The 13,229-nt window shown below is 45.3% G+C and overlaps 1 protein-coding gene across 3 annotated transcripts in view; it reads right to left on the bottom strand.

Moving 5' to 3' along the window:
• Positions 1–12,945, bottom strand: part of LOC105563587 (homeobox protein abdominal-A homolog) — a 35,743-nt gene extending 22,798 nt beyond the window's left edge. The window contains exons 1-2 of one of the 3 annotated variants that reach the window (XM_012015288.1): positions 11,160–12,945; positions 6,874–6,906 (exon numbers count right to left, since the gene is read on the bottom strand). In XM_012015288.1, coding sequence (XP_011870678.1) covers positions 6,874–6,906; positions 11,160–11,907 — 781 coding nt within the window. In that variant the 5' untranslated portion in view covers positions 11,908–12,945. The remainder of the gene's footprint in view (positions 1–6,873; positions 6,907–11,159) is intronic. The other 2 variants (XM_012015290.1, XM_012015289.1) reach the window with 2 other exon arrangements.
• Positions 12,946–13,229: the final 284 nt, after the last annotated feature.

Raw genomic sequence — 13,229 nt, forward strand, 5'->3', positions numbered from 1 at the left:
TTTAACCATTTTATCTATGTTTTCTTTGTTCGATTTAAGATCATCGTTTCCTCGGCGGCAAAAAGGCTCATCATTTACCGCGAGTTTTATATTTTATATTAATACCTCGACGATTTACATTCAAATTATAAGCCTACTCAAGACCAAATCTATCTGTTTATACCTGCAAAGTGTTTCTTTTTTTCATGAAAGTCCATTTGCAATCATAATTTATAAATTGTCGATTCGTCGATGTCTTTGCTAAAGGAACGACTCCGAATCTCCAAAACTGTCGAGGAATCTAGAGATAAAAGATAAATTGGATAGATTAACATCGAACAGTTTGCAAACAATCCGTTTCCTTAGGATACTATTGAACGGTATAAAGTAAAATACGAATAAGATCCTATCTCGGCAGAAGACGCACGTGGCTGCGCGCCGCCGGAGGAAACAAAGGCACGTCCATTACAACCCCGAGTGTACTGCATTTTATTGGAATTTAATTTTCAGATGAACGTTTATCTTCGAACAGAGCAACCGTTTCTCGCAGTCCAGTCGTGAGGGACCAAACTTAATCATGGGGCTTTAGGCACTGTAACTGTCAAGCCTGTACATTCATGTAGTAAAGTTCGCGCGATACAAATAAATACTACCTATCGCAACAAGTAAACCAAGCGATGATATACACGTCTGACGTGAGTAATCTTGACTGCTGAAATTATTATGTGAATAGTAAAATAGATTGCGCACCGATTGTTGTCTAGATTAAGTTTCTCTCCTTCTATATTGCGGATAGCTCTATAATAGTGTTTATATTAAGCGTCAATTTATGATTTATAAAATTGTGGTGTAGATTTACGGCATCACTGGGCATTTCTAGGCATGTTTGGGCATTGTAAGATACGATAATTGTAAGATAAGATAAAACAAGATAAATGAGACAAAGTATGATAATAAGATTAAGGGTCGAGGTTTATAAGAAAGAGTAGCTTCTTTCCTCTTTATATTAAGCGTCAAAAAATTTTACGATTATCGAGGGGAAAGAAGAAATTTAATTAAAAAATGTGATAACGTGCGCCTCCATTGGAAATTTCAACTATTTAGAATTTGAGTCGAGTGTTTAAAATTTCGTTTAGTTATTGTACGTAGGGGCAATTAAAATCAATTCCAATATAAAAATGCAAGAAACGCATCGATGAAAAAAAGGTGTGAATACACGTGGCGTCTTTTACCTGAACGTGACGTAGTTGATTTTCGTGTAACATACGATCGTCAAAGGTTTTACTTTCACCTAACAAAGCACGAAGCAACATGTGATTTATACGCGTCGAAAAAAAAAATCTTTGATTCTCGTGCCACCTTCGCTTTCCTGTTTCTTCTGTCCAGGTAAAGTTTATGGGTAACGAGGACAAACGGGCAGCGCGCAGACAAAGGGTAAAAGTCTGACAATAAGCGTGAAAAAAGTGAATTTCTGGAAGAAGAGTTAATGCCACGAATAGGAAACGGGGAAAAAACACGTCACATGATTCTTCGATTCGAAACAGCAAAAAGGTATGTACTAAATTTTGTATCCAGTATCATAGCGCAGGCATGTGGCGGAATATTTCTGCAGGTGGGTATCTAAAATTTAAATTCCTGAAAGAATTAAAACTTGTGGTGGGCGACAGGCACCGCGAATAACCGAAGAAGAATTCGAACTTATTTAAACATAAATGTACGATCACGGAAAATATTTCAGCGAGGATTTATAATATTTTATTCCTGCATTCAAGGTGCTCTTAAGAAATATTTCCGCACAAGTCACGTAATGTCCACTGCGATAATTTTATGTCGCGATAATGCGGTTTACCATAATATTGACCTGCCAATGAACGTCGAGTGACGCTAAGGCTGTCCCTTGGAAAGAAAATGTGAAAGCGTAAACGAAAGGTGTAAATTTCTTCCCTACCTGAAGTTAAGTGTCAGTCAAATCGTCGGGCTGCCGCTTCCGAATATCTTACATTGTATAAGATATATCGTTTCAGGGTGGCCGTCGCGTAAACGTACGCCGATATTCGGAATCGACCTGTGCCCGAGGATTTGACTGGTGTGATGGCTTCGGCACGCGACATAACGGGGTACGCGCCGCCGCCGTATGACCATAAAATAAACGTTTGGGGTGGCGCAGGCAGAGGCCAAACCTGGCAGCGTATAAACACTTATATAACGGCAATTAAACTGCTTTTAAGGCCCATAAAACTGCAGTTTCAATAATCTCTGTGACAACACGATTCTGACCTGTCTTTGGAAACGTGGCTGCCCCCGGGAGATGCCAGAAGCGATTACGCCGCACCGACGAGTGTAAAAATTTCGATTGTTACCCTCCCCCCTCCCTCCTCGCGCTGCCGAATTTTTCGATCCACCGCGTCCCCCCAGATGTGCCTAGTTTTTACGATCCGCTTTGTACTCGATCCCCGATTTGGCACGCCTCAAAATACACGCTTTCCTTGCGTTTCCAGACTCCGCTCTTTCCGCGGCAACGTGCCGCGCGGAGTTTAGAATTCGGCGTCGGTACGTATATTAATGGCGCATCGGGGGAGGCGACGAGAGTAAAATAGAAAAGTGGAAAACACGGGCGCCGAGCCGCGGCATAAAGCAGAATTCCGGATGAAATTTCCCGGATAAAATTTCGATGGGGTCTATTCTTTTTCCAAGCCAATGCCGGATACCTGCTGGATGCTGATGCGACCCAGGCGAGGGAGGAAACGTTTACGCTGTGAGAGACGGGGAGACAGGATCGGAGGCGGGGGAATACGAAGAGAGGTTTCAGGTAGGGGAGGGCGGGGGCGATGAAATGGGATAATACCGACGCTGCAGGACGCGGCAGCCATCATCGAATGCTAATGAGGGGTTGGCGGCTTTTGGGGCAGTGGACTCTGCCCGTAGAGTGGTGCGCCGTTGTCGGCGGATCGGCCTGATTATAAATTATACATTATCTCCCGCTAGTCCCCGTGTACACACCGTAATCCAGCTAGACATTCGCAGGCCTCTGAACCCCCGAATGTCAGAATATGTTCGCGTATTCGCGTACCAGAGACAGATTAGAAATTCGTACATCGCCCGCGCCAGCAGTTCCGCTTGGCTACCACATTCGGTAACCGCGTTAGCCCGTGTAATTTTAATTTGCGCCGAGCGTCAACGAAATTCTCAAAAAGTTGCGCGTGGACTTTTGTTCGCGAGCGCAAAATAGTCGCGGCTGCCGAAGGGATTTTGCATTTGTTACGAGTGAAAATGCGAAGCCATTCCCATCGTATACGCGGCACGTTACGAATAAAAGAGCTTGCGACAAACGAATCTGACGGTTTTCATTGGTATAGTGTCCGCGAATACGCCCCGCAAGCGTGATTTGTGCACGTTATACGAAAGAGACGGAATTACAATTAAATCTGTTATTTCTAATACCCAATTTTTATATTTAAGGTCCAGGTTCAAATCCTGGCTGAGGTGATATTTTTCGCAATAAATTTAGAATAAAATATTTAGGCACTAACACCCTGTCACGGCCCTTAGTCCTTTATTCCTTCAAATTTGTGTTTATCACGTCTGAGCCATACGAATTTTATTAATTTGTTTTATATTTAACTTTGTCTTAAATATATGTCCAAAGGGTATTTAGCCGAAAAATAATCCGTACGGATGCTATACAGATCATTTTATCGGCTACGAAATATTTCAAGAAATACTTAAGACGATTCTTAAATATAAGAATTGACTGTAAACAGGTGCAAGCGACCGAATTCGCTATAATACTCGATTCATAATTGGCGAGGAAGCGATCCCTCGTGAGAAACAAGGAGAAAGGACAAAGCTTTTTACGTACTTTGCGAGAAAGTTAATACTGAATAATAAACAAGACAACGTGAAGTTGTCTGGCCATTCTCCCTTTTTTTATCGCGAGGGTTACAGGATACTCCGTATCCCCAAAACGTTACAAATTTTAATGAGACACGCGGATGATCTCGAAGGACAAGTTGAAAAAAAAAGCCGATTCTAAATCTCGGAGCGTAGCGCATTCATGTATTAATCATATACCGAATCAACGGAAACAACGAAGAGTTTAAGCTGCGAGTGGAAAAAAAAGAGGGTTCACACGGGCACACGAATTGAATTTAAAATACATGCGACAAATGTAACAGCGTTACAAAGCGTCCGTAAACCACTCGTAAATTTCTTTCCTCTCGCGTGAGAAACGGGAGGACATTCATCGATACACCAATGCGTCACGCGTCACGACAATAATAAAATTTCACTAAAGTTGGGAAATTAAGCGAGCCTTTGAAACGAATGTTTACCAGATATGGAGATTACTTTCCACAAGAAAAATGGCACGTCGTTGACGTTCTCCTTCTTTGCTTTAAGGTAGTTATTTCGTAAAATCATTTATGCGAGATTTGTTTCAAATTTTTACAGTTTATTCTTTACATTAATACGTGCAAAATAAGACTGATTAAATTAAAATTGACCGTCTCAAAGTTCTGAGAGAAAATGTTAAAGTTTGCTATGTTACACGAAATAATTATTACACGTAACAATATAATTCGTTGTAATATTATTACACGTGAAATATTAAATTAATTACACGTATTATTATGTGCTAAAATATTAATATTTGCGTTTGTAACCGCAAATGATGGCACATTTTTGTTTTAAGCTTAACGGTGAGTGAGACTCGTACGAGAAACAAATATGTCATAAAGTAAAATAGAACGAATAACTGGAAAGAAAATGAAACTTATTGAATTTAAATTAAAATAGGCCAAATAGATTCACGAGCAATGATGATTTTAAAAGATTTTAAATATTTATGTGTTATCATATTAGTCTTAACATATAAATTAGTTACTAATCTAACGGTATATATAACGATGTGTAACGAACGTTTCGACATTACTTTGTCTTCTTCAGAGTTTGTTTGTATAAACTATAATTAGAAAATTAAATATTACATGTCAACATATGGTCTGTGCAATTATAAAATCTTTGGCGTCTAGAACTATGCTGATTTTTATGTGTTATCGCTTACTTGAAAGTCAGAACAATCCCATTTCTCGTGGAGAGATCAATTTCATTTCGTCACTGTTGTTTAAAATTCCGTTTTTCTCAATCCTATTCCATATTGGCAGATATAGAAGGGATCAGTCAAAGTATAAGTGTCAAAGTATAAATAAAAATTATTGACCGTCCCGTTTCAACAATATAAACGGTTAAAACTGAAAAATGAGAAAAAAATTGTGTAGTAGACACGATATAGTGTAAGAGATGTGGCAATAGCGCCTGAAACTATAATCTTTCGAATCTATTTTATATTATGTATTAATCGTAAGGGTATTCTTTGGAATAATATTGCATCATTGTGATAATTGAGTGCCGGTTCCTGTGTGGAAGAAACTTTTAAGCATTACTGTCGCGGAACAACTACCTTAAATAGCCCAATTAACATTGTAATATATTAAAATCGTGTATCCACCGGTGATTCGAATCTTTAGTATTCCATTTATTTTCACTCCTTTCCATTCTTTTGCGTGTATTGTTATTTAAACGCTTGGTAATCGTCGTGATATTTTATTCACCACTATACGTTATCGATATGCAAAATGCATCGAATGTGCTAACCGACATTAATAAAATAGTACAGTTCCCGCTTGCCGGCAACGGCGTAACTTGAAATACACGGGGATTGCCGGTGCCGCGCGATTAGCAAGGAACAGCTGGACGCATAAACGTATAACGGCGAACGGCGTTCTGATTCATCGACCGATTGCGCATATGCAGAAATAGATATATTCCGCGTTTGAGCGTGTAACGAATCGGAATGCGATTTCCTACCGAACTCGGCGGTTGCCTCGCGCGCAGTTGGGGACTCGGCGCGGTGATCGGCGATGCCTATTTGAAATTATGATCCGGCTGATGTAAACAAACCATCGCGATAAAAGCAGCCGGCTGGAGTTTTAATTTTATCTAATCGGTATTTACCGCGCTATTGTGGGCTCGTAAGTGGCCGTATAAAAGATAGTCAGGGAGATTATTCGCGGCTAACATTATCACGGCGACGACAGGTGTAGTTGCCCATATACATGTCCTTCTTGCATGCGCAACTAACATAAATGAATAGGGTAAGGACTTGGCGTGTGCCGCCCGGTAGCGCGATTCACGTAAATGATCCGAACGATGACCTTGACACCTCGGCACGCTTGGGATTACATCACTTTTTACATCGCGGCCCGATGGCTATTAGTTGAGCCTAATCGACCGATCGACGGCAGCGTAATCGCACAGCGTTACGAAACGCTATTTGTATTTCTAATTTGGCAAATACAATACGTGTCTGGACAAAGTCATCGTTGAAGCTTGGGGAAAGGACCAATCGTTGCCTTCGGACGAAAGGAAACAGGCGTGTAACGTCCCATTCAACTACAAGTGTCGCCTCTACGCGTTAAACTGAAGAGAGAAATGCGACTAGCATATGGAGCGTGATTTTAGGAAGAGTCGTTTCCCCCCCGGTCTTCTCTCAGACCTCGAGATCGACGTTGTGGATCTCACATTGCAAAACTTATCTTCCCGATTACCATTTACGCACGGTAATATTTTCAAGGTAATGTAAAATAGATCGCCCTTTCCTCGTAACTGACATAAAAGTGCTCGTTTCGCAGTTTGTTAAATGATACAACGTCGTTTGTCACAATTAAATCTGCAAAGTTTACCCTTTCGTTGCAAATGTCCCGAATGCACGTAAAAACCTGCTCTTTTCCCTTAAGTATATTTACAGAAATATGGAATATATTTCACATGTGTGCGTGTATTATACACAAGTAACAGGGTAAAAGCATTCCGATTAAGCAGTAAATTCGTACTCACCGCACACCACTCTGTCAAATGGACTCATCCAATCTGGAAAATAAAAACGTTTCTTACAACATCCGTACAAAATTATCGAACGCTCGGGCAATTATCTTTCACCTTCTTTCTTACGTTGTCAAGTGGGATAATGTAAATCAGCTTCATGCGCAGTTTAAAGCTATAAAACTACGCATGCATTTGAGATAAGCTTCACATAACACAGGGCACGGTTCCTCAAGCGTGTTACAATAGACTCGCGGGATTTTATGATTCAAATGCGCGTATTAATACATAAAAAATCACGTGTACAAAACGCTGCAATAACAGGAAACAGAAAGTCCGGAGAAAGAGGTGGTGTAACTCTTACAATTTAAAAGGAAAACATTAAACGGTCGGCGGTGTCAAAGATTAGGGGGCGGCAGATAAAGTTGATTCGGCATGTAATAATTTGCGAGAGTCCTCGCGGTTGCCGTTGACCCTCTGGATTAAAAAATGTCTTAAAAAAATATATCTCCGCTGAGATAAGTGTCGACGGATATTCGAATCAGCTGAATATTCGCGCGATTGATATATTCACTGCGTAGCAACGTGTGTCAATCTAATAGTAAAATAATCTGCGAAAGAACTGCAGGTCGCTGCTTTACGATACACAAATTAAGGTATACAAATGTAGCATTGTCGCATACCACCGTCTCGTTGTTCGCAATTAAACTAGAATTGAATAAATCGAGATATTCGAAAAATAATATTAATCATTGAAAAGAGGAAAGCGTGGACCTACAAGTGGTCGACGTGATTTTAACCCGACTGCAGCCTCGCTGAAAAGAATTAGAATCGTCACGCTACATCGTCGCCTGAATCATTCACCTCCCTTCGCAAGAGACACACGGCTATTCTTGCATACTCACGAAATAGATAAGAAACTTATTGACGCACGAACAGCTATGCGACAGTGAAAGTGCTCGAAATAGAAAAAACTGTGAACCCTTCAGAGAGGCTGGAGGTACTTCAACTGTAAAAGTGGAAACAAATCAAATTCACCGCGACGGAGCGCGATGTCAAATTGTTAATTCGTTTAGAACGCGCGAGGAACATTAACGAGGCATTAGATAACGCTGTAAATGTTGTAAGTTTAAATGCGACGTGACAGCATTTGATAACTGAGCCAGCTTTACGGGATCGAGTAAAACGGCACGTTGAATTGGCAGGAAGAATGTGAAATTAGATTATTCCGCGGAGCCGCGGACGCGGGAAAATCAATTATAGGAGATAGTCGGCGCGTAATTTATGAAAGCGCGATTTAGCCTCGTAGATAACATCGACGTAAACACAGGAGTTGATATGGCGAGGACCGACGAGACCGGAGTGGGCCAATTTAATCGTCACTTGCCCTTCGCGGAAACGCGTTACAATAATAATAACAATAATAAGCAAGCCGAAGGTATGTGTAATTGTGAAACGTGTCACTAATCAGCGCCGTCGCCACGCGCGTTAGAAATTAACAGCGAGCGTGATTCGCGACGGGATGTAACGCAGGACCCCACGAGTTGGCGCAACGGAAAGTTAACACGTTAACGTCAAGTATTATTATAACGTGTTGATAGCGGAACGGGCTTCGGAAAATAATTTGCATATTCAAAGATTACAACTTAATCGCAATATATTCCGCGATCCCCCGCCCCGTGCGTATGCCTTGTATTATATTACTACGTGTTAGCGCAAATACATTGGCGCAAACGCAAGCGCGCGCGCGCGCGCGGGGGAGAGAGAGAGAGAGAGAGAGAGAGAGAGAGAGAGAGAGAGAGAGAGATGGTGCGAGCAATCTCAGAGAAATTTTATTATAAATACGTGATAAATAACTTAGAACTGGATAAAAAAACGGAGTAGTACATTTTACCATGTTCGTTGCACGAATCTCAACTGAGGGCCGGGGTTTCACCAACGTTGTTCGACTTTAAGCTCAGCTTAATTCATTATTTGTCTCCTTCCAACTGTTACTTTAGAAAGAGAGACGAAGGTGAATTAAACTAAGATTGGAGTTAAACGACGTTTGGTGAAACCGGAGCAAGTCGGTGCCGCACGGTGGCGAACGCGATCCGAATGTGCGACAAGCGCGCGGCGACTGTCGCGAGTTGGAGTTGGGCCGGTGACCCGCGAAATGCATCCAGGAGGACAGATCTAATCCGTAGGCAATCGGCCACGCTGTTCGCGCGTCAAGGGGAACCCGCGGATGGACGCGCGCGGGTCGGCCGGCGTCCACCGAGGGACCCCCTTTTCCTTCACGCGGAACTTCTCGGAGTCGTGTCGCGCGCTGGTTACATTGTCACAACAATATCGAACGCGAGGAAAGAGCGGCGGAAACGTGCCCGTTTCGCGTTACCGCAAAAATGTGCGCAGCTTTCGCGGCGCGTCGAGCCGCGACGCGACAACAAGCCCGGGCCCGTCGTCCGCCGCAAATATCCGCGATAAACACCGTCGGCGCTTTGTCCCGGAGCTAACGCCTCCCGGCGGACAAAGACACGCTTCGGCGAGGCTCACACGAGGTGTACGATGTATTATGCGCGACATCGGAACAACTTGCCGAGTTTCGCGCGGATAACAACAGGCGACTACTACCAGTCCGACCGTTCTTCGAGCTGCTGTTCATTCCTCGAACATCGCTCGTTACATTTCAAATTACAATGCAAATTATTTTCGTCAGCAACGCGCAGCGAGGCTGCTACGGTATTATGTAATTTCTAAAATAGTGCGGATATTAGCAGAGAATTTCTTTACTCTTCTCATGTGTATATTAGTAAGGAAAGCCGTTGGGTTTTTCTCTCTCTCTCTCTCTCTCTCTCTCTCTCTCTCTCTCTCTCTCTCTCTCTCTCTCTCTTTAAGTTCAAGCTACTTGCCTTCTTGTTACAATTGAGAGACATCAACGATATTATGCCTCTTAATTGAATGCCTAATGCAATGAGTCTCGGTATTACAATACCTGTTTATATTATCATATCTTACTTTCTTTCTTTTTACTTTCTTTCGTATATTTACTGCGTCATGTATGATTCTAAACATTAAATGTCTAGCTTATTGTTTTGCCATGTAAAAGTGTCTTGAGGGGACTCGTCCCAGAGCGTTTAATAAATGACGATTCTGATTCTGTGATTCTCTCTCCCCCTCGTTCTCGCTCTTTATTCTTACAACCCTTTTTCATCCTTAAAATTGTGGAATGTACTCGTATAGACACCGAAATTTCCGAAACATTCCGCTCATGTTTGCACGCGCTTCTAGCGTGTGTATGTGTAAGATTATAAAATGGCTGGCCACAGTCCTCTAGTATCAACAATCTTCATCGAAAACGCGTGTAAGCGGGAGCGATATGAAACAGCGCACAGTATTAACGTACGTAGCTTTCCTCAGAGGAGCGTGCAATATTTATATGTTCGTGCTTGCAATGTTTTATAACAAATAAACCGTTAACCACGATCCTCGACGCAATTACAGCGAAGCTCGCTGAAAATTACAGGAGTCCTTGGAAAGGTATCGTTTCCACCCCTTTCTCCGCTGGCAAATCATATAAAATATTTACATATTTAATTTGTAATTTGAGAAGAGAGAAACGCATAGTAAAAATTCAACCTTTCTCAAATACATTTGAAATAAAATGATCTGCAATTCCCTATCATGTTTTGCAGTGTAATTTTATAAATTAGAATTGGGCAAATTATGCATCAACATTACCATATTTAATAAGTATAATACAATAGTTGTAATTGCTTCTCCATTCATATCTCTTTATACTATTCGATTAAAGTTGCGACACGTCTATTGTCTCTTGTCATGCAGAAAGTTTCATGCGATCATCCCTCAGGTACTTTTCCTTTCAGTCATGCAATATAAAAACATAGATAAGGCAATGTTGAATCTATTATCGAGATGCCACTTTCACATTTAAATAATCGAAATAAACATCTGTCAATGAGACAGAAATGATATGTAAAATTCAAATAGAGCTACGGCAATCGTCCGTGCAATAATACATAGAACCGTGAAGGAACGTTTGGCTGGAGAAACCGAAATCGAGTCGAAAATGGATTGGCCGAGAGAAGCTAAGCGTCCAAAGTACGTTTCGTGAAAACTTTATCCCAAGTTCGCTTCTAGAGACCGTCACCCATGCGGACAAGCAATAACGATGATGAGCCGTGACGGCCGGCACGATGCGTTACGTCGTTGAACGGCGATGAATGCCGGCAAAAGGGTAAAGGAAAGAGGGGGGTAGAAAAAAAGAAGAAAGCCCTTGAAGACATCGAAGAGGGACTCACCGGTAATGGACATCCATGGGTACCGAGGTATGTCCGAGATGCCGGGCTGGCCGGTGGTGGGCTGTTGGCAGGACGTCAAGGGATCGACGACGGCCGAGGCGGCGGCCGCCTGATGGTAGAACTGTGCCGCCGCTGCCATGGAGGCGGAGGCGGCCGAGACGGCCGAGGATGCCGACGCGGAGGAGACGAGGCTACCGGGCGTAGCGCCGTTCTGGTGATGGTGGCCGAGGGTGTAGTTAACCATGGGATCGGCCGACGCGGGGGTGACGTTGCCGGTGAGGCTGGCCGTGTAACGGCAGGACTTGTCGCCGGCGGTGGCGGCGTCGACGGCGGCGGCGGCGGCGAGGGCTGCGCTCGAGGCCGCGGAGGAGCCGAAGCCGGGCACCATGCTCGACGTGGCGCCGAACGCGGCGGCCGCGACCGCCTGCTGCTGCTGGTGATGATGGTGCGCCGCTGCGGCGGACACGTACGGATACATGCTGGTGCGCGCCGCCGGTGACGTGGACGCGGAGCTTCCCGAGTGCTGGGGACTCGAACCCGTCGGGCTCGGCGAGTTGTGCTGCTGTGCGTAATTGACCGCCGCGGCCGCAACTGCAGCCGCGGATAGACTCGATTCTAGGCTCGCGGTGGCCGGGCTGGTCGTGCACGCCTGAATGGTACCTGGTGCCGCGCTTGAGAACAACTGTTGCGGGTGGAATTGTTGGTACTTAGCAGGTAGCATACTATCAATTATGAATTTCGTACTCATATCGCCTGTCGGTGCCGATGTGGAGCCGATGCCGAAGACACGCCCGGGCCGGACGACCGGGACGAGTGTCTCAACACCGACACCGTGGCGACACGTCCGCCGGCTGCCGCTGCTGCTGCTGCTGCTGTTGTTGCCGCTGTTGTTGCCACTGCTGCTGCTGCTGCTGGTGTTGCTGCTGCCGCCTCATCGTCTCCCTCGAGCGTAATCCGTCTCGCGAGCCGCGGATCACACCGGCAACACACTCTCGGGGAAATCTCTCTCTCTCTCTCTCTCTCTCTCTCGGATAAACTTGGCGAAGGAACCTCGGAGTAATCCCTTCCGTCTGGCGCTTTATCGCTTCTTTCCGGGTCCACGGCGATCAAGGTCCACTTTTACTGCCACTTACGCAACTACGGCACATTATCACAATAACAATACCGAACGCGGCGGGATGCGGTGACCGGGGACGACTGACCACGAATCACCGGCCGTCCGCGATCGCAAATGGCATGTCCCTCCTCTCCGCGATCGCCGGGAGTGAGATTCGGTGAGTGTGTGTGATCTTGGCGTCGCGTCGCGAAATTTCAATCCTGCCGCTCCCTCGGCCCCCTCGGCGTGATTACCAATCCATCCGGGTATCGGGAGAAAAATCGGCGATAAAGGGCGGCCGCGCGCACCGGGTCCTTCTTCTCGCCGGGCCCACCCAATCCGTGGTCCCAGGCTCGGAAATTGGGCGACGGTGAACCCGGCGACGGCACGAGGAGAGAGAAGAGAAGAGCGTGGCCCCTGTCAGGTGTTAGAAGCCGTTTCTTGCGTACTTCTCGGATAGTCGACGAATCCTTTATGGGCCATGCATGAAGGTACTATAGCCCCCTATCCCGAACGCCGCGTACTACAACCCACGGCCAGCTAAATGTAACCCCTTACAATAATGGCGCCGCTTGTCTCTCCGTTCTGTTCCCCCCTCTACGGCCCGGGAGTACCGGAGCAGCGCCGGGGTACCAGCTGGTAAACACCGCCGTCCAATCGCGGCGCGGCCTCACCGGAGGCGGGCCAATCCCGGCCGGGCTAGGCGCGCCAAGATGAATGGGGTCTCTTTCTCCGCCGCACACCGCTCGCCCTCTCGCTCCTGACCGCGGGCGCCGCTATGCCGCGCGCTCTCTTCCCCACCGCCCGCGGACAGGCCTCTCGCTCCCTCGCCCGCCGTATACCCGGCGTCAACGGCGTCCTCCGTCCGTCCGACGGTCCGTACGCTCGCCTCTCGCCAGTGCACGAGTGCCTCTCCGCGTTGCCTTGTACCCTGCAACGTTTCCAGCGTCTCACACGGTATTTTCTGTCCTCCG

The sequence above is a fragment of the Vollenhovia emeryi genome, unplaced genomic scaffold, assembly GCF_000949405.1.
Source record: "Vollenhovia emeryi isolate VEMERY1.0 unplaced genomic scaffold, V.emery_V1.0 DF939174.1, whole genome shotgun sequence".
NCBI lineage: Eukaryota > Metazoa > Arthropoda > Insecta > Hymenoptera > Formicidae > Vollenhovia > Vollenhovia emeryi.